Below are 26,028 nucleotides of genomic sequence, written 5' to 3'. Positions count from 1 at the left end.
TTTCTCTAACTCTCCAATCCTCTCATCAAGTCCCTCTTCTTTAAGCCTCGCCGTTTCCAAGTCATTCTCTCGCTCAGAACGAAGAGTCCGGATCACCACCTCAAGAGCCTCTGCCTTCCTCAAAGCCTCCTCGGCCGAGCAAACTCTGCCTTCTCAAGATCCTCTGCCTTCTCGGCGACCTCGCCACTTAGAACATCCGCTCCGAATTGACACTCCTCAAGCTGGGCACGTAGCGAAACCACCCGAGTGTGGAGATCGTTGCACTAGGCTTTGACCCCTTTGCTGACTTCGAGCTCTTCCTCCTTACCTCTCAACGTCCCTTCAAGTACACTACACTTCTCGATGACACTCACCAGCTCGTCATCCTTCTCCTTCAACTCATCATGAAGGGCCTGCAACTTACCGCCCTTGCCAAAATGCATGTGAATCTCCTAGTACTTGCCACGGTACTCAAAGTACTTGTGCTCCAACTTCTCAAATATTTTCTTACGCTTCTCCTCCCTTCGAGCGCTCTCAATCTCCAATATCATGGTCTGCAATCATAAGAAAAAAAAGGAAAGCAAAAGTGAGAACGTCTCCGCTAGCAAGAGCAAAACACTATAACAAAAAAAACACTACAATAAGAAAAATGAAGCCCTAAAATACTCACCCCGAGGGCAAGGCCGGCCATACTCCTCGACAGAGTAACATCGTCCAGTTTTTTGAAGGTTTCACCTTCTACATCGGAGCAAAGAGGGCTAAGGGAAGGGACTACGTTCTCCGTATTCTTTAACACATCGTGATCCATGGGGATCGCAATGGTCCTCGTAGACCTCTCCAAACTCACCTCGAGTTGGGTAAACCCTCCCTTCATCATCCTCAGGTCAGCAACATCAACGTCTGAACCCATCTCATAACCATCTTCGGCAACGCCTTTGTCTCTTCCATTGGCCAGCAAAGAAGTATCATCGGCTGGCTGCGAAGTCGATAGCCCCTCTTGCCGTAAAGGATCATAAACTCTAGCGGTTGGCCCTTCGGCCTCCCTCATCACAAAGGGGAGAGACATACCTTAGTCGGCCTCTGCCAATTATGGAACCTCATACGCCAATCCTACATCGTCCTCAAGGACAATGGTCGTCGTCTCATGAAGAGTAAAGTCATCCATCACAGAGTCCACAGCACGGGCAACCCCATCGCCAATATCCACTGATCTCCTCTTGCGGGGCATCAGGTCTTCGTCACTTGGCAGCGACTCCTCCTCTTCGTCCAAAAGAAGGTACAAAGAGAAAGTTGAAGGTTCCACTACCGAAGTATCCGCAGTTAAAGGAGATATTGATGCTGAAGCAGCGGGTGGGATCGAGGAGCGAGCAGAATCAGCCGCGATCATAGAAGTGGCAGAAGCCGACGAGGCAACAACTTTCCTCTTACGGAATGCAGGTGGGGGAGCTCTCGGCCTCCTCGAAGACTATCGGGCTGGAGTTAAGAGAAGTACAAAAAAAAGTTCAACCAGAGTAAACTACAAAAGGTAAGCGACTAAGAGGCCAAAACAAAGAAACTCACGGGTTAAGGAGGGAACAGGCCCAAACTTCTAGAAAAAGGTCGGCCACTCACGAATTCCCGCGATGTGAAGGAGGAGCCAGCCGACCCAATCAGAAATGTCCCCTACCAAAGGAGGGAGCATAGTCTTGGCTGCATAAGAAAGGAGCAGGAGATCAGAACCCACGACTAAGCGAAGTAAATCAAATGCCTCAACGAAGAGAGGTTAGACACTTACGAGTATAATTCCAAGTTTCAGGGAAGCCGTCTGCATCAGCCACCACGTCCTCGGTTCTAACGAAGAAAAAATTGTGCCAGAACTGACGGTTAGCCTTGTCATCTATCTTCACCACCAGGTACTTGCCCCCTCGGTGGAGAAGGTTTAACATCGTCCCCTATAGAAACAAGGGGCGAAAGGATGCATCAAATGCCAAAGTGTGATCTCAATTCCAGCCAATTCCGCAAACTTAGTAAGCATCCTTATGAGATTATAGATATACAGTGCGAGCTGAGCTGGGCAAACGCCATAGAAATAGCAAAACTCCTCTACTAGTGGAAGAAGGGGAAGAGTGTAGCCGACATGAAAGGGGTAAGCGTAGAATGCATAGTACCCGGGGCGGTGGACTTGTACCACATCCCGCCCGACAGGGACCAACTCGATGCAAGCGGGAATGCCAAATTTAGCCCTAAGCTCTAATAAATCGGCCTCCTTCATCGCCGACTCAGAGATTCCGGGCTCAGCTTTAGGCGCCTTTGTAAAATCATACCTGACTTTCTCACCACGAGGAACTATCTCCTCCATCGTAGGGAAGTTCGCGTCCTCAACGACAATGGAGATGCCCTCCGAGTGAGGAGGAAAAACCACTACTAAGGGAACCGAGTAACTTTTCTCGCTGGGACCAGAAGATATGTTAGACATAGTTCTAACAAAAGAGAGGGTATTCAAAATAAATGGGATTTAAAAAAAGGTGGATCGCTAGGTCAGGGAAAGAAGATGCATAACAATGGAATAAGAAGAAGAAGGCACAAAGTTTCGATATGGGAAATTTGTAAAACTTGAATGTGTGTCTTCACATCCCTATTTATAAGAGCGCAGGCATCGAAACCGAGAAATTAGGTCATCATTACCTAGCAACACTATCGAAGCGACAGATCCAACCAACAGACGCACGCGAAACAACGCAACGCATCGTGAAAATGCACCAAAATGACGTATGACGTCATGACGTCACTTTGATCCAGGAACATGAAAGGCCACGTTGCCAACTCGTCTCAAACATCGCAACCCCACCCACTCGTCCAATCAATTCGACCACAACGAATAGAATCCACTCATCAAGCCCGCCTGAGGCCAGCCTCAATAAGCGGAGGGACTAACTATATGGGTCAAAATCTGCCTGATAGTATTCGAAATAAGATTACCCAGAAAGAGGGAGTCTCGAGTCGTTATTAGCCGAGGTGGGCCAGGAAGCAGAAATACTCGTAGCCGAAAAGTCAACGGGAGCCGTGTTCGAGATGACGATAATGGTCGAGGTCGAGCATCATTGATGAAGTTGTAACGACTAGTTTTCGAAATAAGATATTAAAGGGAATATTCTAGCGAATAATCTCTGCAGTTTGTACTGTTAGGGTTTGTTAGAAATATGTCTCATATATATTGGAAGAGAGGCCAATAATGTAGGGCATGTGATATTCATTTGTAAGAACACAACTTGACAAAAGATTTTTTTTCTCTCTCTTACTAAGATACAAACATCGCCTTTTCACCAAGATTCTTGTCTTTTTTATTCCATACTTTCCACCAGATTTGAGGATAATTCGAACATTCAAGTATTTATCTATCATTCATCATTGTCAGGAGAAATAACCACTCAGTTCCTCCTTTATTGGGTGAATCATTCCTTCTATTTACTTAAATGTAATTTATTATTGTTCGTTGCTATTTAATCCTCTATTATTGCTCACTTTACTCGGAATGATTGTCGCACACCATTATTATATTTCTACTAGATCTCTCCAACGTTTGTTACGCTTTCAGAACTCGCATATAGAAATATTATTGTTAACTAGGTTTAACCCCTTAGTACATAAATTTAATTATTTGAGCCAAGGGTTATACTTTTTGGTCAAACGGATTGTTGCAAAACAACAAATATAAACCTTCCAAATGCGCAATGAGAGTACAAAGCTGACCGATAATCTCAAATTATTAATTAACCCCATCTTTGGAGTAACTAAGACAGACAAAAGTATAAAGATTGAATCCAAGAGATTGAAATTCTTGTTATCCGTCATAGTTATCCACTGTAGTTTTTGCTACTACCACGAGACAAAAAAATAGAAGACACTGGTTGTATTAGCAATGCATAACCTAGAGATGGATTCAACATTTTGAAGGCTGATCTATTCAAGTTTCTCACTTAGGCCAGCTAATATTTGAGCTTGAAGATTCCATTTACAGCTCTAAATAGTGGTAGCAAATGAAACGGGAAGGACGGGTTAAGACTTCCCCGCTATAGTTCCCCTCACCCTGCTCCGTTTTCCTTTAATTTTGTTCTTGTAAGCCGCCGCATTCCCTCAGCCTAAACTTATTTCTCTTCCAATTCTTTGAATCAGATTTCATTGTTCTTTAGTAGTGTATAATTTTTTCGCATTCAAGCACATGAGCTAAATAATGTCAAAACTGCCAACGAGATCAGAGATTTGTGGATTAATGTTATTTTGCAGCCTTACAAAATAATTTTTGTATTACCTATTACGTACTCAAGGGTTTGACCTAGTGGCCAATGAAGTGGGTGTCCGAATGCCACCACTATAAATACATAATCTATAAAGCAAACAGATGTATACAATTCTCTATATTTCTATATAACTCTTTCCTTGGACAAGAAAGAGCTCTAAGTCCATGCACCCAGTATGCAACTATACTGAGAAATGAATTCCGTTTTGCAGGATACGCTTCTTCTACCCAACTAGGCAACTACAATGCAAAGGAATCAGTAACTGCGCCACAACAGTGGCCAAACAGCACAACATTCCAGTACCAAGTAAAGAAAACTTGACAGCCACTACTAAAGAACTGCACACTGAAAATTCTTCACAACTTTAATTCATTAAGCTACTTGTTAACAGTTATGTGTAAATAGTCCTAGTTCCATAAATAGTAGGAGTAGAATATGTCCTAGTCCCATAGTAGGAGTAGAATATGTATTATATATAGGGCTCATTGTATCATTGTTAATCAATAATATTTTCTCCCATGCATTCTCACATGGTATCAGAACTTCAGTGAGAAAATTATCGTTGTGCATCATTCCAGCGGCCTCCAGGAAGAAAGACCTCGTTGCCGTGCAATTATCTGGCAACTTCGTCTTGTTCCTAGGGTTCATCATTGCTACAGTGGTACTGTGCATATACCAGTACCACCATCAGATCTGAAACCCTTGTGCCACCAAACCCCAAAAATTCCAGTCCCATCGGAACAGAAAGTCAGTCACCGTGCGTCTTTCCGGTTGACAACTCAAGATTGATTTGTGTTATCTCCTCATCGGTAAGTGTTGTGCAAAAACCAACACTACCATCTTATTCGGAAAAGTCATGCGACAAAATCCCGGTCAATCGCTCCGGCAGAAAGTCCCTCACGCGCCATCAAAACTAGGATTCTGGCGAGCGCGTGGAGCACTTTCCAGCCAAAATTTTCAAAATTTTCTTTAGGACAGTTGTTTCATGGGGTGATTCCGAGTCCATCGGTACAATATTCTACAGATTCCAAGAACTTTAAAATTTTCCGGCGAGCTACAGTAACTTTTCCGGCGCGTGTGAGCCATTCCGGCCATTTTTTGACAACTTCTTTAGGACAATTTTACTCATCCAGTGATTCCGAGCCTACCCATATAAATTACATCAAATTTCGACTACGTTTATTTTTTCCGACGTGAACAGTAATCTCCAGAAGAGTTTTTGTTTCCTGATGGTGTTTTATAACCTATTTTGTAGTGTGGAATTCGGCCTAGTCTCCCTATTTTCAAATATTTCCGACACGTTTCGATCAACTTCTGTTTATCAGCAACCACCTTATTTTGTTGCTCAGAGGGAATATAGTGGCCTTATATGTCGAATGATCAGCTTGCGGATATTTTCACCAAATCCCTCACTGGTTCTCGTATTAGTTACATATGCAACAAGCTCGGTACATATAATTTGTATGTACCAGCTTGAGGAGGAGCTGTTAGATAGTTATGTGTAAATAGTCCTAGTCTCATATGTAGTAGGAGTAGAATATATCCTAATCTCATATATAGTATGAGTAGAATATGCATAGTCCTATATATAATAGGAGTAGAATATGTATTATATATAGGACTAGTTGTATCGCTATTAAAAAATAGATTGTTCTCACGCTACTAAACATTGTTCTCCTATTGGTCATATCACACTACACATGATAAATCCTTGAGCAACTACAAGAGAAAAGCAAAGTACAAACTAAAAAGTAGCCAAGAACAAAAGTTACTCTTAACTCTTTTTTCTCTCAAGTACTCTATACACAGACAGAGGGCGGATTCTGAATTTGAATTTTGTGGGTTCAACTTCTAAAAAAAAATTATTAAACGCATTATATTGTTAAAGTTATGGGTTCATATCTATTTTTTGTTATTATTTTAGATAATTTTTACATATAAATTTATGTTCCGCGTCGAAAGTACTGGATTCAATGGAGCATACGTAAAGGCATCACAATTCACAAAGGATAAATATTAAAGTACAATCTTGCAGCTATGGCCAGTCTTCACCAAAATCAAATGCAAATTAAACTGTCAGGTCTCCTCCACATCAGTTTCAGCATTGCAGCCATCATAAATCACAACCAACAAAACAACAGTACCCTATACACCATGCAGGTCTCGCTCTTCTTCTTCATCAAGCAACGTGGGGGCATGAAACTCTGGAAGATGAACACGGTGTATTCTCTTTGTTTTGAGAGGCCATACTTACCTATAGAAGATCATATGAACACCAAATCATTAAAATGTTGGTGATATAGCAAGACCAGAACAAAAACCAAATCTTTAATATCACAATGTGATCATTGTTAAGCAAGCAATCTTGACCAAGTACACAAACCGAAGACCAAAATACCAAATGAAGTGAAACTAGCTTATGAGGGATAGAGAAATGAGGTGATTAATCTACAGCTTAATGAGATCTGTATATGTTCATTATGTGATGCCAATGACATGGAGACTATCTTACAGAGCCAGCTTCTAAGATTCACTCTTGATATTCAGATCAATTTCTACCATCCACGCGCCCATGCATTTCAGTCATGGCGCTATTTCTCACTAACTTTCCCACACATGCTGCCCATCAAAGACAAAATCAGATTCAAACCTCAGCAGTAAAAAACAACGGAAACAGAGAATCGTAAAATCTACCATTAGAAAGAAACTTGGTTTCAAAGAAAGCTAGATTAAACTTAAAAAGGCATAAAACAAATTCAGAGAAAACAAAGGAAGAACAGAACTCAGGCTTATAAAAAACAATAATACACCCCGGGGGGGGGGGTACTTTTATCATCAAGCATGGCTTTGAGGAAGCAGTAGAGAATGGCAGGACTTGGCAACAGCATCGCTTCAAATAATGGCTTTCCAAAACAGGATATCCGATAAATCCTCGATGGCCAGCTTACAAAGCCCCACAAGTGTTGGACATTATTTTGGGTTATTTAAAACCTTAAAGATGCATTTAAGTGATTCTGAGGTGTGTCCGGGCATACACGAGGGCAGTGATGTCACTGGGATACGTAAGCATGTCTATGAAACTAGTTGGAAGGGATTGGAAGTGGCAAGGTCTAGCCAAGAGTTGGAAAAAATGGAAAAGGCAAAATCAAAAAATCAAATCTTGATTAGTCATTGTGGGCAGAACGTGTGCTTCAAATATGAATACTCCTTTTGGCAGCATACGTTTGTACAATAAGTAATACTTTGATATGGTAAATATAAAGTAATCAAAGTTGGCTACTCACTTAAAAGCTCTAAGCTAAGTAAGACTCAAAGATTATATAACCATCTTATGTAGTAACCTATGGAGAGATAAGCAAAAAAGGGGACATTTTTCCATTTCTTGATTTCTACCAAAAGGTAGCGAAGAGGGAGCGCCCATCTCCATTTTTGCGAATAACGAGCAGCCAAGTGGAGAAGCTTAGAGCTTGCTTTCACATAGATTTTTCAAATCAAAAGTGGTAACAATCTCAAGAAGTTTTCAAGAATACTTAAATCTTCCGAAGCTAGAAGTTCACTACAAGAAGGTAATTTCACCATTCTCTCTTCAATTATGAAGTCTAAATGATATTATTGAGTGTATTTGGGCATGGAAAATGTGATTGGAACTTACTATTAAAGTAAACCCTATAAAGGCTTTCCATTACATTAAAGACTTGAAAAAAGAAGAAGATGAATAGTATTTGCGGTTAAGAATTGAGTTAATTAATGACTAATAATTCCATTAAGTTGATGTATGCTTTGTAATGGCATTTTGGAGCTAAATTATGAGAGCAATCGGGAAGAAAAGTATTGGATGGCTTGATGCCAATTGTGAATCCGGAAATAGGTTATGATGAATTGATTAAACTTGAATTGATGAAGTTTAATTGTAAGTGTTGTAGATTGATAATTGTTGAACATATTGGACGTGTTCAATGTATCAAGTCCGTTATTGGGATCGAAATAGAGGTAACTTAAGATATACCTTCCTTTAACGAGTTATGCTAAAAGTGCATGAAAGTGAGTTTATGAAAAAGTCTAGAATGTTTGTATAGTTTTGTATGATCGAGCGAGCTATGCATTCCATGTTTGATGAAATAGGCTATCGCATGCTTAGATATCTAGATTGATATGTTGGCTATACTATTGCCTTAAAATAAATGATAGCACCATGATGAGTTTATAACGACTTGAGGAGTATTTATGAGATTAAATGACGAAGTTGAACTAAATCTTCATGTTCACATGTTTCACTTAATTTTTTTTTAAAAAAATGTTTTCAAGTTATTATCAAAGTGATTTGTTTTGTAAAATAATGCGTAAAACATCCGGAGGCTAAACAAGCCAAACACTTGACAACTTATGATGATTTTATGAGATTAAATGATGAGATTTGAGCCAAACTTTATGTTCCATATTTAATTTGATTTCAATAATACTCCATCCATTCCCAAAAGATTAGCAATATTTCCTAATTAATCTATTTGAAAAAGATTGGCACATTCCTATATTTTCTTAACGGGAGGTATTTATAACCACACAAATACTTTGACAGATTTAAGACTACAAGTTTCAAAAGTTTTATAGCAAAGCAAATGCTATGGCTCATTTCAGAGCACAAATTTCAAAAGTGTGCCAGGTCAAACTACAAAGAACAAAGTGAAATGGAGGGAGTATTAAATTGTCATCAAATTGATGATGAGATTCACATGTTAAAGAATGATGTTTAGAATATTCACGAGCTAAGTATGCCAAACTCTTGATTTTTGAAGGGCCTAAAAATGGTCAAGTAATGATGTTAAATGTTTTTCGTAAAAATTGTATGGGGCGCCCTATTTGGTCACCCTCATTTAACCTACACCTTTTAAAAAAGTTTTTAACTTGTACCCACTGTTTAAACAACTTCAGTCCTCTTTCTCCTCCCATTCTCCTCCTTCGTTTTCTGAATGCTGAAGCTTGAGATATTGTTATGCGTTCTAACCTGATGATTTATATATATCTGCTTGTTCCATTATGTTCAGTTTGGTCTTATTCACAATAATTTAACCTCTTAGATATTTTAGCTTTACAGGCACATTGGTTTTTGGTTCTAATTTATCTGTAGTAACTTGTTTTCATGTCGAAAATATTTTTCATTCTTTAATCTTTGAAATGAACAGCATCAATCGCTGCTAATCATGATCTATTAAATTCATTGTTGTTTAGTACTATTTCGTTTATGTACAATATGTTCTTTTGTTGAATTCTTTTTTTGAAAGATTATCTTCCTCATTTTCGTGTGCAAACTTAAAACTTCAGCTCTAAGAATGCTGAAGTTCAGCAAATATAAACAAAAACTTCAGCTCCTATAATACTGAAGTTCAGCAAATACAAAACAAACTTCAGCCCTAGAATGCCGAAATTCAGCAATTACAAAACAAACTTCAGCTCCTAGAATGCTGAAGCTCAGCAATTACAAAACAAACTTCAGCTCCTAGAATGCTGAAGCTCAGCAATTACAAAACAAACTTCAGCTCCTAGAATGCTGAAGTTCAACAATTACAAAACAACTTCAGCTCCTAGAATGCTGAAGTTCAACAATTACAAAACAAAAACTTCAGCCAAAATATGTTGTAGTTTTATTGAGCTGAAGTTTGCCATCGCACTATGAACTGAAGTTTGCATGATTGCCTTTGTAAGTCAAGCCAAACTTCAGGCAAAAATATCTGAAGTTTTGCTACACTTCATGCAAAACATTCTGAAGTTCAAACTTCATACATAATTTCTTGCTACTTCAGGCCCGTATATCTGAAGTTACCCGAAAAGTGGGTACGCTTGCAAATTTTTTTTGCAAAGCAGGTATAAGTTAAAAGTTGACCCAAAAACTGGGTATAGATGTAAATGCCCGAAGAACTTTAAGACCGAGAGGGCATTCATTTCCAAAAGTTGAAATATGTTTCTAGAAAACTAATGTGCCGATATAGGATGGTAGTTAACCTAAAATGGTTACTACTCGTAGAAAAACCTCAAAGAAAGGGTACACTTAGGGTGCCAGCCCCCATAGTGTTAATCTACGCGCATATGTGATGAGACCACCTTGGCGATTGGGTGACAATCGTCCGTCATGATATTATACATGACATAGTGATGACAATGATGATGATAACGATCTCTAGAGAATTCCCTAACTTAAATAAGAAATTGCTAAAATTATGCTTTGACTTAAATTATGTCATTTTTTCACATAAATTGCATTTCATTGTTTAAAGCTTTACTAAATGCATTGTCATAAAATGTCACGATATATTTTTTACCTTTCTAAAAAAAAAAAGGTCATGATATACTATTTTATCATGTATCCCGGGGTTTCAAAGCCAGTGCTCAAAAATCTTTTCGGGAGGAGTTAATGATACTTATTTCTTTTTCTTTCTTTTTTTGATGAAATAATTGGCTTCATTAATGTCATCAAGAAGATGCAAAATATTACAAGAAGAAGAAGCATAGAAGCTTCAAAAAGCAGAAAAAACCACATGTTAGCTTACTACATATATGCTATCTTAGATACAAAGAGCTAACAAAGTTCAAAAAGGTTTCAGGAGATTCTACGGGGGAAATATTTGCCCAGCTAAATAAAAGCAGAAGGCATTTAGCTTTTAGGGTGTGGTTAGGAGTTGATAGTCCATCAAAGCATCTTCTATTTCTTTCGTTCCATATGCTCCAACAAATACAAGCAGGTATCATTTTCCATATATTCTTGATGGTGTTATCAACTTTCCAGCTGCCCCAACTCTGAAGTGCCTCCTTCATGTTGTGAGGCATAACCCAGCTAATACCAAAAACAGAGCAAAACATGCTCCAAAGTGCAGCAACTCTACAATGTAGAAACAGGGGTAGTTGGTTTCTGCATCCCTTTGACACATGTAGCATCTATTAACTATCACGAAGTTCCTTTTAACAAGGTTCTCCTGAGTCAAACATGGCTCATAAAGTGTAGTCCAGCTGAAGCAGAAGACCTTGGGTGGTAGTTTGGTTCTCCGTATTAATTTTCATGGCCAAAGATCGCTAATTCCATTTCTAGCCATAATCAGCATGTACCTTGCCTTCACAGAATATCTTCCATCACTTGCTCATCCCCATCTGAACTTATCTGTGATGTGCTCATTTAGTGTGATGCCATGTAGTGCCTCTAGCACTCGGACATAATCAGATACCTCCCAGTCCTGCAAACTCCTCCTTAGAGTAACATTCCAAATGGGGCCATCCTTATTTTGAATGATTGTAGAGTCAGGGTCACATGCAATCTGGAACAGGTTAGGATAGTCAATCCTTAGGACTGAATTCCCAAACCCTTTATCCTTCCAAAATTTGATTTGTTGCCCATTCCCAAATGTTAGGTGGTAGTGTTCAGAGAATTCCTCTCATAATCTGCGTATGCACTTCCACCCCATGGGGTGCTCTTGTAAGTTTAGTGCACCAATTGCCTTGAGTTCCATGCTTAGTGTGAGAAAGCACGGGAGAAAAATATATTATTAATTTTTTATTTAATTATAATACATTGAGCCCTATTTATACAATACATATCCTACTCCTATTCTATGCGGGACTAGGACTAATTCACGTTATTTACATAACTATCTAACATTAGTTCTCAAGCCGGTGCATATAAATCATATGTACCGAACTTGTTACATATGTAACTAATACGAGGACCGGTGAGGGATTTGGTAAAAATATCTGCAAGCTGATCATTCGACTTCACAAACTTTGTAGTAATATCTCCGGAGAGTATCTCTTCTCTAACGAAGTGACAGTCAATCTCAATGTGTTTAGTTCTCTCATGGAACACCGGATTTGAGGCAATATGAAGGGCGGTTTGATTATCACACACAAGTTCCATCTTGCTGATCTCACTAAATTTCAACTCCTTGAGCAACTATTTGATCCAAACTAGCTCACATGTTGCCATTGCTCGATACTCTTGCTCTTGCACTAGACCGAGCAACTACATTATGTTTTTGCTCTTCCAAGATATCTAATTACCTCCTACTAAAACATAATATCCAAACATAGAATGTCTATCAGAAGGTGATCCTGCCCAATCAGCATCTGAGTATCCAACGATCTGCTCATGGCCTCGATCCTCAAACAATAATTCTTTGTTCGAAGCTGATTTTATATACCGAAGAATGCGGACAACAGCATCCCAATGACTATCACATAGGAGAATCCATAAACTGGCTCACAACACTCACAAGAAAGGAAATGTCAAGGTCTGGTCATTGTGAGGTGATTTAATTTACCAACTAGCCGCCTATATCTTGCACGATCACTAAACGCATCCCCCTGTCCGGGCAGAAGTTTAGAATTCGAATCCATAGGAGTATCAACAGGTCTACAACCTGTCATTCATGTCTCCTCAAGAATGTCCAAATCATACTTCCATTGTGAGATCAATACCTAGAAAATATTTTAATCTACCTAGATCCGTAGTCTAAAAGTGTTGAAAGAGATGGTTTTTCAACCTAGTAATAACAATATCGTCAACATAAACTACTGAATACATACAGAGATTTGGAGTAGAATGCCGATAAAATATAGAGTGATCAGCTTCACTACGAGTCATGCCAAACTCCTTAATTACTGTGCTGAACTTACCAAACCAGACTCGAGGAGACTGCTTTAGACCATAGAGGAACCAGCGCAACTGACATACAAGGCCATTAGACTCCCCCTAAGCAACAAAACCAAGTGGTTGCTCCATATAAACCTCATCCCCAAGATCATCGTGAAGAAAAGCATTCTTAATGTCCAACTGATAGAGAGGCCAATGGCGAACAACAGCCATGGATAGAAAAAGGCGGACTAATGCTATTTTAGCCACGGGAGAGAAAGTATTACTATAATCGAGCCCAAATATCTGAGTATACCTTTTGGCAACAAGACGAGCCTTGAGTTGATCAACCTGGCCATCTGGACCAACTTTGACTGCATACACCCAACGCTGAAGGAAGAGGAACAAGCTCTCAAGTACCACTCGTATGTAAAGCAGATATCTCGTCAATCATAGCCTGTCGCCATCCTAGATGAGACAGTATTTTACCTGTAGACTTAGGGATGGAAACAGAGGGAAAAGATGATACAAACGGATAATGGGTTGATGACAGACGATGATAACTTAAACCGACATAGTGGGGATTAGGATTAAGTGTGGACCGGATACCTTTTTGAAGTGCAATCGGTTGACTAAGAGGAGACAAGTCCACAGTAGGAGCAGGGTCAGGTGCAGGACGTGAATCAGCTGGGCATGATGCTGGGCGCGGACGATGATGGTATGTCAGGAGTGGTGGAGCTGTAGGTGGCGGAACTGAAACTGGAACTGTAGGTGGTGGAGCTGGGACTGGAGTCGTAGGTGGTGGAGCTGGAGTTGTGGAGGAAGATGGATGAGAAATAGTGACTGAGTCACCAAAAGATGGAACTGGTAGCACCTCAGAAATATCTAAGTAATCACCTGGACCTGTGAAGTATGACTGGGTTTCAAAGAAGGTAACATCAGCGGACATTAGATACTGCTGGAGGTCAGGTAAATAGCATCAATATCCATTTGCGTTCTCGAGTAACCCAGAAATACGCACTAGAGAGCACGAGGAGCTAACTTATCTTTTTCTGGAGCAAGGTTATGAACAAAATACGTGCTCCCAAAGATACGGAGTGGAAGAGAGAATAAAGGTGAGTGGAGAAACAACACAGAGAATGGAACTTGATTCTGGATAGCTGAGGATGGCATATGATTAATAAGATAACAAGGTGTGAGAACTGCATCCCCCCTAAAATGCAACAGAAGATGAGATTGTATGAGTAGGGTACGAGCAGTTTCAATAAGATGTATGTTCTTTCTTTCATCTACCTCAATTTGTTGAGATGTGTACGGAAAAGATATTTGATGAATGATTCCATGAGAGTTCATAAATTGCTGAAATAGGGAGGACAAATACTCTAGGGCATTATCACTATGAAATGTGCGGATAGAAACCCCAAATTGATTTTGAATTTCAGCGTAGAAAGTCTGAAAAATAGAAAACTCAAATCGATTTTTCATCAAAAATATCCAAGTGCACCGGGAATAATCATTAATGAAACTGACAAAGTAGCGGAATCCCAAGGTAGAATTGACCCGACTAGGACCCCAAACATCTGAATGGACTAAAGTGAAAGGTGACTCTGCTCGATTATCAAGACGCCGAGGGAAATGGGAGCGAGTATGCTTACCGAGCTGACATGACTCACACTCTAGAATGGACAAATGAGATAATCCAGGTACCATTTTCTGAAGTTTTGACAAAGTGGGATGTCCCAACCATTTATGTAATAAATCTGGTAAATCAGTAACAGGACAAGTTGTTGAAGAAAGACAAGATGTAAGTTCATGTGATTTAGCAAGGATAAGGTAATAAAGTCCATTTGATAAGGAAGGAAGTGGACTTGCTTGACCTATTCCAGTTGCGATGTTTTGAGACCCGTTTGCCATTGTGACTGTTGGAAGAGAATGAGAATATGAAATAGTAGTGAAAAGAGATTAGTTACCAGAAATGTGATCAGATACACCTTAATCAATGACCCATGACTCGGAGGATGAAGATTGGAAGACACAACTCACGCTATCTCTGAAGATGTATGTCTACACACTTTGTACTGAAGGAACTCAATATAATCCGACAGAGAAACCATCCAACTATTCATAATATTGGATCCCATGTCGCTATAATTAATTTCTCAAATTCGTGGCTAAAAGTTCTAGGGCTAGCTTGAAATAGTGAAAATCAGTAATTCCTAGAAAACTGAAGAAATATCTGGGAAAACACCGTTCACATCAGAGAAAAAGAACACTATTTACGCCGGAAAACACTGTAGCTCGCCGAAAAATTTCAAAATTTGTCAAAATTTGTCGGGAATAGTACAGTAGACTCGGAATTGTTGTGCGAACATGCTGTCCTGAAGAAGCTCCGCCAAAAAATGGTCGAAGAAGCACGCACGCGCCGACGCATGGGACAGACGCGCTGGTGAAGTCACAAATCTGGACAGCGCGTGGAGGCATTTGTTGCCGGAGAATCTGAATGGGATTTGGTCGCTGGAGTTTTCCGAGTCTAATAGTGGTGTTGGTTTGTGCACAACACTCACCAAACGTGAGATGACGCAAATCAATCACTTAGGCCACCGAAAAATTGCACGGTGACTGAGTTCTTTCTTCCCGGATGTCGCTGGAATAACGCACAACGATCTTTCCTCACTAATGCTCTGATACCATGTGAGAAAGCACAGAAAAAAAATATATTACTGATCTTCTATTCAATTATTAGGTGGGAGTAGCCCATGTGGAGGATAAGATGCGGGAGGCGAGGTTGAGATGGTTCGGGCATGTTAAGAGGAGAAGTATAGAATCCCCAGTTAGAAGGTGCGAACGGTTAGCCTCGATGGGTAGCAGGAGGGGTAGAGGTAGGCCTAAGAAGTCTTGGGGAGAGGTTATTAGGCGGGACATGGCGCAGCTGGAGCTGACTGAAGACATGCCCTAGACAGGAGGGTGTGAAGATCAAAGATTAGGGTAGAAGGTTCATATGTAGTCGAGCGTTTCACTTTGTCTTACTTAGTTTGCTAGCATTAGTGTTAGTATGATATCTTTTATCAATAGATGGCTATTACCACCTAGAGCTTGATTGCATTCTTGGATTCGATCTTATTTCATCTTGTTGTTATTCCTACTTGTTGCAATTACCTTTTCTTTTTTAATCATTTTTTAGCCGAGGGTTTATCGGAAACAGCATCTCTACTCTTCCAAGGGTAAGGCTATGTACATTTTACCCTCCCCAGACCTCACTTGTAGGAAACTACTAGGTTTGTTGTTGGTGGTGTTATTATTCAATTATAATACATTAAGCCTTATTTATACAATACATATCCTACTCCTATTCTATGTGGGACTAGGACTAATTCACGTTATTTACATAACTATCTAACACTTAGCATTGACCACCATCTTCCACAAAGGTTGCTCCTCTTGTGTGTACCTCCAAAGCCACTTCACCAATAGGCATGTGTTGTGAATTGTCATTTCCTTGATTCCCAATCCTACTTGGTGTTTTGGGAGAATGACCTTTTTTCACTTTACCAAGTGAAACTTATGCTCAGTGTTATTCCCTTTCCAAAGGAAAATTCTCCTTATTTAACACTTTGTTGGGCATATAATATAGTGACATGTAGTATGTGGGAATGCTATCCAGGACACTATTGATTAGTGTGAGTCTGCCACCCATAGAGAGGTATTGCATCTGCCAGGAGGCTAATCTTCTCTCAAATTTCTCAATGACCCCGTTCCATATTGTTGAAAAGTTGTGCTTTACTCCCAATGGTAGGCCCATGTAAGTGGTAGGAAGTGTCTCCTCCAAATTCTGCACTTCATTGACGGGATAGATCACACTATGGGGCATATTGATATGTAAACCTGAAAGTGCTTCAAAAAGAAGAAGAAGAATTAGATTTAGATGAAGCACCCGATCTCTGTCTGCACCACAGATGATCAGAGTGTCATCAGCATATAGCAAATGATAGATGTTGATATTGCTCTGAACTCCCACATCAAATCCTCTTATCCATTGTAATTGATTGGCCGTGTCTAACATTCTGCTTAACCTTCCATACCAAGTATGAATAGGAAGGGAGAGTGAGGATTTCCCTACCTCAAACTTCTTTATGGTAAGAAGAAACCAATTGGGCTTCTGTTGACTAGGAACGAATACTTGACAATGGAGATATTAAATTTGATCCACTTGATCCACCTGCTGCCAAACCCCGTCTGTCTAGGTATTGAGATAAGATAAACCCAATTTAATTGATCAAAGGCTTTCTCTATGTCCAGCTTACATAGAATCCCTGCTCCTCCCCGCTTTAGTTGCCAATCTAGGACTTCATTAGCAATCAAAGAGGCATTAGTGATCTGCCTAATCTTCATAAATGCATTTTGCTGGTTTGAGACCAGCTTCTCTATCAGACTTAAACCTTTCTACTAGAATGTTTGCTGCAATTTTATAGATACTTCCAACGAGACTAATTGGTCTGTAGTCTTTGAGTTCCATGGCTTCTTTCTTCTTAGGGATCAGAGCTATAAAGGAAACATTGCGTGACCTCACCATCCAATAATGATCATGATGATGATTTAGTGCTCCCATGATGTCTGTCTTGATAAAATCCCATGTTTTATGATAAAATGCCATTGTGTATCCATCAGGCCGGGTGCCTTGTCGAGAGAACGTGACTATAGCTGCTAGAACTTCTTCCTCCTCGAAGATTGCGTCTAGGTTAAGACTTTCTTCTTCTATGATATTGACAATGCCTTCAAAGTGACAATAGATCTCCGGTCCTCATGCTCAGTATAAAGCCCCTCGTAGAAATCCAGTATCTCCTTTTTAATCTGCTCTTGTCCTCAATAATTTCTTCTCCCACCTGAAGTCTGTCAATATTGTTGTACCTCCTATTGGAAATTTGCAATCTTTTGGAAGTACTTGGTATTCATATCCCTATCTTTAAGCCAAAGACACCTTGATTTTTGCCTCCAAGAGGCCTCTTCTGCACTGGCTAGCTGCTGCATTTCTGCTTTCAAAGTCATCATGTAAGTGATCTCCTGTTGTGTGAGGTTCTTCCTCTCCTGTTCCTATTCAAGTGCTAGAAGCCCAGTCAAAGCTCTAGTCCTTTTGGTTTCCAATTTCCCGAACTCTTCCTTGTTCCAGGTAGTAATATCTTTCTTTAAGGTTTGCAACTTCTGCATGAGTATGTAATCTGCACTACCAGTGAATTGAATAGCTTTGCCACCATCCTTTCAGTTTCTCAATAAACCCTTCTGATTGTAGCCACATATTTTTAAATTTGAAATATAAAGGGTTGGTATCCCAATCCCCACTTTCCAGCATGATAGGTTTGTGATCAAAGATCACTCTAGGAAGTATTTGTTGTTGCACTGCTTTGAAGGAGTCATTCCATTTAGGGGAGATGAGAAATCTATTAATTTTTGAAGCTTGAATGCAGTTCTCTCCTATGGTCCAAGTGTAACAGGCTCCTTGAAGTGGCAAATCTATTAAACATAAGTCCTGTATGGTTTCATAGAATACTCTCCTGGCCCTAGATCTCCTTGTGTAATTGAGTCTTTCCCTTTCAAATCTGCAAACGTTGAAATCCCCTCAAGTACCCAGTGACCTTCCCATAGACTCCTTACACCTGCAAATGAGTCATGACTTCCCTTTCTAGGCTGGTATGAGGCCCATATATACCTGTAAAGCACCATCTGAACTCTTCCTGAGTACTCTCTAAAATGCAAGAGATGGAGAAGGAACCTTGCATATTCTCAATGTTATTCCATTATCTTCTATCCCATACCACTATAATCCCACACCCTGTTACCACTTGCTTTCAACTCAGCACATCTATTTCCCATAATTTGTAAACTTCGCATGCTAGCCAATCTTCAAGTTTGGTTTCTTGTAAACACAAGACATCAACTTTCCATTTAAGAACCAGAGATTTAATGGTATTCCTTTTCCTACTGTCATTCGCCCCCTGCACATTCCAACTTTTAATCTTAATCCATTTCGAAGTTTCAACCACTGTTGGTCTGTTCACACTCTACATGCTCGTTTCTCCTTCGTACCATGTTAATCCTTGAAGAATTGTGGAGTACCATCTGATCGCACGTGAAGCTCATCGTTGCAACGCCACATAGATAACTAAAAGAATGTGCAAGTTAGAAAAAATATAAAATAGTGTTGAAATGGCGCAACATCTCAAAATGGATTAAGACAAAAGTAAGAAAAACATGTTGGATACCTCAAACATAAGGTCCTTTATTTGCGAATAGTACATTTCCTTTTATCTCCTTCTTGGATTCTCCTCTCGATCAATATTTTCTCCTTCTCGAAATACCTTATAAGTTTTTCACATAATGTCTCATAAGTTAGACATATTTTTATAACACTATTTTTAGATATTTGAATTATTTTTAGTCGAATCTCCGTACCCGTATCCGTAGCAGGATCCATATCCCCGAAACTTAAAATTTAGATAATGAAAGATCTGACCTCTAGATCCGCACCCATATCGGACACCTGCACTAGAGTTCGAGCAACTTGGCCCTGCGCCACCTAAGAACTCACCTCCCTTCCCCATTTATTATTTTCCACACCATGGCCCATCCGATTTCCACCCCTAGCTCTAAGGCTTACAGTCTATATTTATTTTGCATGGGTATTTTCTAGCACAAACATGAAAATTCATCTACTCAAACACTTGTTTCTCAAACTCGTAAAATGATCAAACATGCATTTCGAGGAAACCACTAGAGGACGACAAAAATGAGATGCCCATTGCTTACATAATTGGATACCTAAAAGAGAAAAGTTCTCTCAATCTGGGTAAAAACATACCAACAGCACAACACGTGGGATGGCCAAGAAAATATTCTATAGTAAAATGAAAATTGGTAATCAGTATAGGGATCAGGTAGGTTTTTCAACCTTTTTTATGCACCTTTGTGCTTAGGTCCTTAGCCATACAATATCTATAGAAGCATCCTTGTACTCCTCGCTAAGACCTCTGTCAAAGTCCTCACATCAACGGGGGAAAATCATGAGCCACATCAGATAACACAAGCAATTGTCATCAGCTTTCTTTGTAGTCAGACGAAAAGTGTTTTTTACTCTGATCACTTCCTCAACATATGTATGACATATTCCTTACAAGCCCCAGGGTGGGGGGAGGGACATCCATAACATTTCGGGAAGTGAATCCTGAAAATAGTCTAGAAACTCATCATGAGATTCTCTACAACATATGATTATAGAAAAAAAAACTTGATATTGTTTCAAAATCTTCAGTCTTCTTTACAATATCTAACTATAGATCACAAAAATTACATTTTGTTTTTAAACTTTAGTCAAATTTCCAACAAACCTACATAAGAAGCCGGGCTTGGATTCTCCTTTTATCAGCTTACACTTGCAAATATAAGGTTTGTTTTAGCTGAGTTTATTATTATTTTGGATGATGAAGAAGAAAGAACAATGTTGTAAAATTACCTGATCTAAGAGTGCTGAGACGTGTAACCAGGAGACGTCCCTTGGAGAGACTTGGGAAACATCATTAGATAATCAAGCACTGAATCAACATGATTGAGTTTGCCAAGAAGCATTGAGACTAAACCCAGCCTCTCTTCAAGGTCCCGATGTTTTCAGCTACTGTCACAGGTTTTTGCCATCATGTTTTTGCACCACTGTCCTCTTCATCAGACTACAGCTATATCGCTCTTGTAAGATGACTTTGAAACAGCAAAGCTTCAATCATTGTTTGCTACTTCTCACAAATCGTGGCTCCATATTACCTTAGTTTGATTGCCATCAATCCTCAAGTGACTAGTGGTAGAATGTTTTCTCTGTGTACAGAAGAAAGAAGCAAAAATACTCAGAACAAATAGTTCTAGACTTCTGAGCTGTGGGCAAGCTCTCTTGTCATTGCAAGTAGTCTCAATCCAAGAAGTTCATTTACCTGTCAAATTTATAGTTCATTCAGCTTTCATTGATCTTTTGAATAAAACATAATCTTAAGCCAGTAGATTAGAGTTTCATTTATCCGTGCATTTTTTTTCTTTTAGGTGATCTATCAGCAGACTGGTGAGTGCAATTGCTTCTTGATTCTCGGGGAAAAAGGTTGAACATAACCTGTGTTCTTATATTTTTTCATTTTGAGCATTCTTACTTTGCATCAGAAAAACAAGTAAAATGTCCCCGATTTGCAAAATGCATGTTCATGTGGTATTCTTTCTCATGCATTTGCAGCCCAGAGTATTAACTCAATTCCATTTCTCCTCCCTCAAGCCAAAATATAAGAGAAAAGTAATTTTCTTTCATTTTATCCTCCATCTTCCAATCCATTGTTGCATGCGGAATATGCTAGGTGGTGTTTTGAAAATAATCCGGAGAGGTTTCTGAAGGTTTTCTGGAAGAAGTTAAGTACACTAAAATGTGTTTAGATGGCTTAACTTTTTGTAGTGACTTTCCAGAAAAAGAATTTAGAAAACTGTCTCAGAGCGGAGTTTATTCAAGTAATGTTTTAAAAACAATTTTCAAGTGAAACCGGTCAAACACACACAATCTTTTCACCTGCTAGATTATCTTCGAAACAAAACCCCTTTTATTTTTCATATATTCAACTTTCAACAATAATAACCATTTGACTGGATAGCTAGTTGAATCACTTAACTTTTACCATCTTGGCTTAAATACTTATAAATTATAAATACAAATATTAGAGTTTTTGTATCCAGGCAAAAGCCTTTTGAGTGTGTCATTGTTATGTGTACTCCTGTAAATGAGAAAAGTAATTACTTGAATAGGACGAACCTGCACGGATAATTTCTTCAAAACCTTTTTGTCTCTTATCCCGTCGTATAAAAGCTCATAGGCATAATAGGTTATGTGATTCTTCTTCAGCAAGTCTTCCACAACGATCTTGGGAGCTGCCACATCCTTTTTATCTGCTTCAAAAATTGTGTGGACCACATCAGGTACAACACCCTTCTGCACCATGAGATGAATGATACCAACTGCTTCGAGCAACCTGTTCTTCACGCATAGGCAATTGATCACTCGTCCCGCTGTTTCTTTTGATGGAAGAAACTCTTTCGCCATGTTGTCAAGCAAAAACTTGTACCCCAATTCGCTGTTGTCTACCTTGCAGAAACCATCTATCATACAACGGTAGGTGTAATTGTCAGGAGAACAGCCACATTCACTCATCTCAAGAAATAGCTTCTCTGCTATGTCCATTTTCAGCTTTTTAGCAAATGCACTAATCAAAATATTGTACGTTGCAGTAGTATGAGTGCAATTATATTGTGTTTTCATTCTTCTGAATAGCTCATAGGCTCCTTCCAAATCCTCATTCTCACAAAACCCATTTATCAAAGTGCCAAAAGTCACTGTATCAGGAATTAGACCCTTGCTTTGAATATCCTCAAGTAAGTCTAAAGCTTTCATAAACTTTCTTGATTTACAAAGGCTCTCAATGAGAATATTATATGTGATTATGTTTGGGACACACCCCTTTTCCACCATGACTTTGAAGGTTTCCATCACATCATCAGAAGTTTTAAGCTTGCAAAGTCCATCCAACATTGTGTTATACGTTATCACATCTGGAACAACGTCATGATCCCACATGGTATTTAGAATCTCGATTGCATCAGCCAATTTCGACTGTTTGCAATAACCATCAATCAAGGTGTTGAAGGTGAAAATATCAGGAAGGGTCCCTTTGGCCACGGCAACATTCAGGATATTACTAGCATCAGATACACAGCCCATCTTGCACAAACCATTTATGATCAGATTATAAGTCCATGTATCAGGCCTGCAACCTTTCTCAGGCATTTCAGTCATCAACTTCAATGCTTCTAAGATAAGTCCCTGCCGACACATTCCCTTAATTAAGGTATTATAGAGGATTACATTACACTGCATACCTTTACCTGTGGCTTCATTAAATAAACTCTTGGCTCTGTTAAAGTCACCATCCTGGCATAATCCATAAATAAGGGAGCACAAAGTAAACTCATCAGGAACAAAACCTTTAAAAACTGCATAATTAAGAATTCTGTCCGCTTTCTGTATCATACCCAATTTGCAATATGCGCCAATGATCGTGTTATAGGTGAATGCATCGGGCTCAAACCCGCCGTTCACCATTTTATGCAAATAAGACTCAGCTTCAGCAACCTTGGAGTGCTTGCATAAACCACATATAAGAGTGTTATAAGTGACTACATCAGCATTTAAACCTTCTTTGTTCAAAGTCCCTAACATCCTAGCAGCTTCATTTAGTTGGCCTCTCTCAGAAAGACCTTGTATCAAGACATTACATGTAAAAAGATTTGGAAACACTCCTCTTTTCATAATCTTATTAAGAAGCCTTTCACTTTCTTGGACGTCCCCCTTCTTACAAAGTGTACAGATAAGCTTATTAAACGTAGTAACATCAGGAGTTATTCCGAGCCTAAGCATTTCATCGAACAATTCACAAGCCTCAACTCGACAATTCACTTCATAAAATCCACCAATTACTGTACAGTACGCAACTGCATTAAATTCGCATCCTTGATCAGGCATGTTATTCAAAAGCCTCAAAGCAACATGAGGCCGGTTCGTTCTACAAAACGACTTTATCCTAATAGTAAAGGTATATACATCAGGAGAAATCCCCTTTTCCAGCATTCTCATATAAACCTTATGAGCTTGTTTAAAAAACCCATGTTCAACCAATACATTCATGATCGTGTTATACGAATGAACAGACGGCTGACAATTGAAAAAATCCATCTTCTCAAACACGTCAACCGCCTCTTGAACTTTCCCTTTCTTCCCATAACTTCTAATAGCAGTAATGTACACCCCTTCTAACAACATATTATCAATTTTCTGCCTCGCTTCTTCAATGACGCCTTCCATTTCCTTGAACTCCCCATAACAACCAAGCTTTTCGACCATACATTTATAGGTAGACAAATTATGGTTAAACCCATCTTCCTTTTTCACAGAATTGAATATTTCTAGTGCCCTTAATGGGTTCTTTTGACATTTTAATACAGCAGCCACATGTTTAGGAAGCACAGCAGCACTCATTCGTATACTATCAGTAAATCAATCAATCAACCAATACAACTCACTCTGTTTTTCACTCATTTCAGAAACCTGAAGAATTACAGCCAGGGAAAGGACAATTAAGAAAACAGCAAATGAGCAAAAATAGTATATGGGAGAACAAGATTACCTGAAAGTGTTGTAGGATTTTGCAGTTAAAACTTCCGCTTCTTTTGAAGAGGAAAAAAAACTGATTTTTGAAGCCAATAAGCTGACTGGGAGTTAGTTCGGCGCCTGTCGGAGAAGAAGGAGAAGCAGGTGAGGAAGAATAGGGTTTAGTTTCAATGATGTCTCTGACTGTAGTTTGAGCACATTGTATGTATTTCTCTGGTTTAATTTTGAAGAAGAGGAGATCGAAGAGGCTGAGTGCCAAAAGAAAATAGTTGGGAATTTTGCCTTTGTCCTTTTATCGTATCTCCGGTTTCTACCAAGTGGCGAGTCATGTTGTGTATGTCGTACCCCAGGAAAAACAAAAAAGGAAAAGGGCTAGTTGTGTCCTATACTATCGAAATAGTTATTAGTACACTATGTTATACTATCGTTCACTATCTATTCCTACTATTATCTATTTTAATATTTCTGCCCTCACATCTAACGAACTCTTATTTTAAGATACGTGGCACGATCTTAAACAATCTAATCATCTACCCGTTTACCCTAGTCGTTCAACCCCGACTCAATATCCAAACCCACCCCATGAAAACGATTTTAACCTATAGATATGGTTCTTCTCCTTCGTTTATATCGAGGAACTGTTTCAGCCCATTTGAGGCTGCTGGATTCAAAAACAAAAATCAAAAAATTCTTTAACTTCGCTATTTGGGTTTGAGATTTGTAGTAGAAATTTCAAGTTTGAGTTTTAAGAGTTTTCGTGTTTCAAATCAGGAGCTGAAAACTTAAACTCACGTTGTGGCTCATTGTTTGGACGATTTGGTATTCGAACACTTGAATAACTTTCAAGTTCTTTGTGACGCTGGCAGTTTGAGTTTGTGCGAAATTTTTTGAGATCCATCATTGATGAACAACCTTTAAACTTTAGAAGTGGGTTTGAAGTTTGAACTAGAAGAAAATGAACTGGGTATCTTAATTTCGTTGATATTTGCTCGAATTGGTACTTTCTATTGTAATTAGTATTGTTTATAACTTTGATTGAAGAAGAAGAAGAAACTCATTTCTAAAATTTCGAGATCTTGGTTCACAAAAATTAAGAAAACAGAAATGCCATTGTTGAACCTTGAAGGTCTTGGAATTGAACTAGATTGGGAGGTATTTAGGACAACTTTGGTCTAGATTTGGTCAATATTTGTAAGCTAAAAATGCACCAATTGTTATCTTTGTTTACACTTGACTAGATTTAACTTAGTATTAATACGTATTAAGATTAATCTAGTCTTTTATGTTGCTTAGACCTGTGAAAAATATTAGTAAATTTTTAAGCTGAGAGAATTTTGTGAAAAGAAAGAGCTAATGCAAAGAAAGAAAAGAAATGGATTTAAGAAAAAGTTATAAATTTCACTAATGATGAAGTTAAGAAGAGTGAAAAAAGGTAATGTAAATGGGCTTGGAGTTACGAGTATGGATACTAGGTTTAAAAGAAAAAATGGGTCTAGACACTTAAAAGCTGCCACGTGTAAGCAGGGCACGACTCTGTTAGATGTGGGGGCAGAAATATTAAAATGGGTAATATTAGGGGTAGATAGTGAAGGATAGTATAACGGAGGGTACTAATAACTAATTTTCGATAGTACAGGGACACATTTAGCCCTTTTACCGAAAAAAACAAATTGTGGCAGATAACCTAAGAACCCGTAAATTGCTATAAAAGAAAAAAAGAAGTGAACTTTACATAACTGTCATCGTTTAAAAGAAATATAACAAATTTTTAGCATGAAATTCAATATTACAGTTGTGGCAGGAAAATATTTATATTTGTAGCACACGGTTTCATTAAAATAAGAATATTAATTATTAATCCCTAAACATAAGCAATTTGTATGGAAAGTCAATAATTCTTTGTACAAAAATCATGCTTTTTTCTCTTTATC

At 38.9% G+C, this 26,028-nt stretch overlaps 1 protein-coding gene across 6 annotated transcripts; it reads right to left on the bottom strand.

Moving 5' to 3' along the window:
• Positions 1-6,230: 6,230 nt before the first annotated feature.
• On the bottom strand, positions 6,231-24,492 carry LOC107807110 (uncharacterized). 6 transcript variants are annotated; one of them, XM_075247985.1, is made up of 4 exons: positions 24,114-24,487; positions 21,689-24,034; positions 20,369-20,721; positions 6,231-6,510 (listed from the first exon to the last, which is right to left on the bottom strand). In XM_075247985.1, the coding sequence occupies exons 2-3, from the start codon at positions 23,963-23,965 to the stop codon at positions 20,647-20,649; spliced, it is 2,352 nt and encodes a 783-aa protein (XP_075104086.1). In that variant the 5' UTR covers positions 23,966-24,034; positions 24,114-24,487; the 3' UTR covers positions 6,231-6,510; positions 20,369-20,646. The 6 variants fall into 6 exon arrangements, with proteins under 6 accessions (XP_075104086.1, XP_016486901.2, XP_075104087.1 ...); XM_016631415.2 differs by lacking the exon at positions 6,231-6,510 and adding an exon at positions 19,567-20,091 and having other exon boundaries at positions 24,114-24,492; XM_075247986.1 differs by lacking the exon at positions 6,231-6,510 and adding an exon at positions 19,567-20,091 and having other exon boundaries at positions 20,369-20,834.
• Between the last annotated feature and the right edge of the window lie 1,536 nt (positions 24,493-26,028).

The sequence above is a fragment of the Nicotiana tabacum genome, chromosome 24 (assembly GCF_000715075.1).
Source record: "Nicotiana tabacum cultivar K326 chromosome 24, ASM71507v2, whole genome shotgun sequence".
Taxonomy (NCBI): domain Eukaryota; kingdom Viridiplantae; phylum Streptophyta; class Magnoliopsida; order Solanales; family Solanaceae; genus Nicotiana; species Nicotiana tabacum.
The sequence above is the reverse complement of the archived record's forward strand: the minus strand, read 5'-3'. Positions and strand labels throughout refer to the sequence as shown.

Bases quoted from the DNA above. Each gene is read 5' to 3' on its own strand.
- LOC107807110 (XM_075247984.1), bottom strand. From the start codon at position 23,965: ATGAGTGCTGCTGTGCTTCCTAAACATGTGGCTGCTGTATTAAAATGT.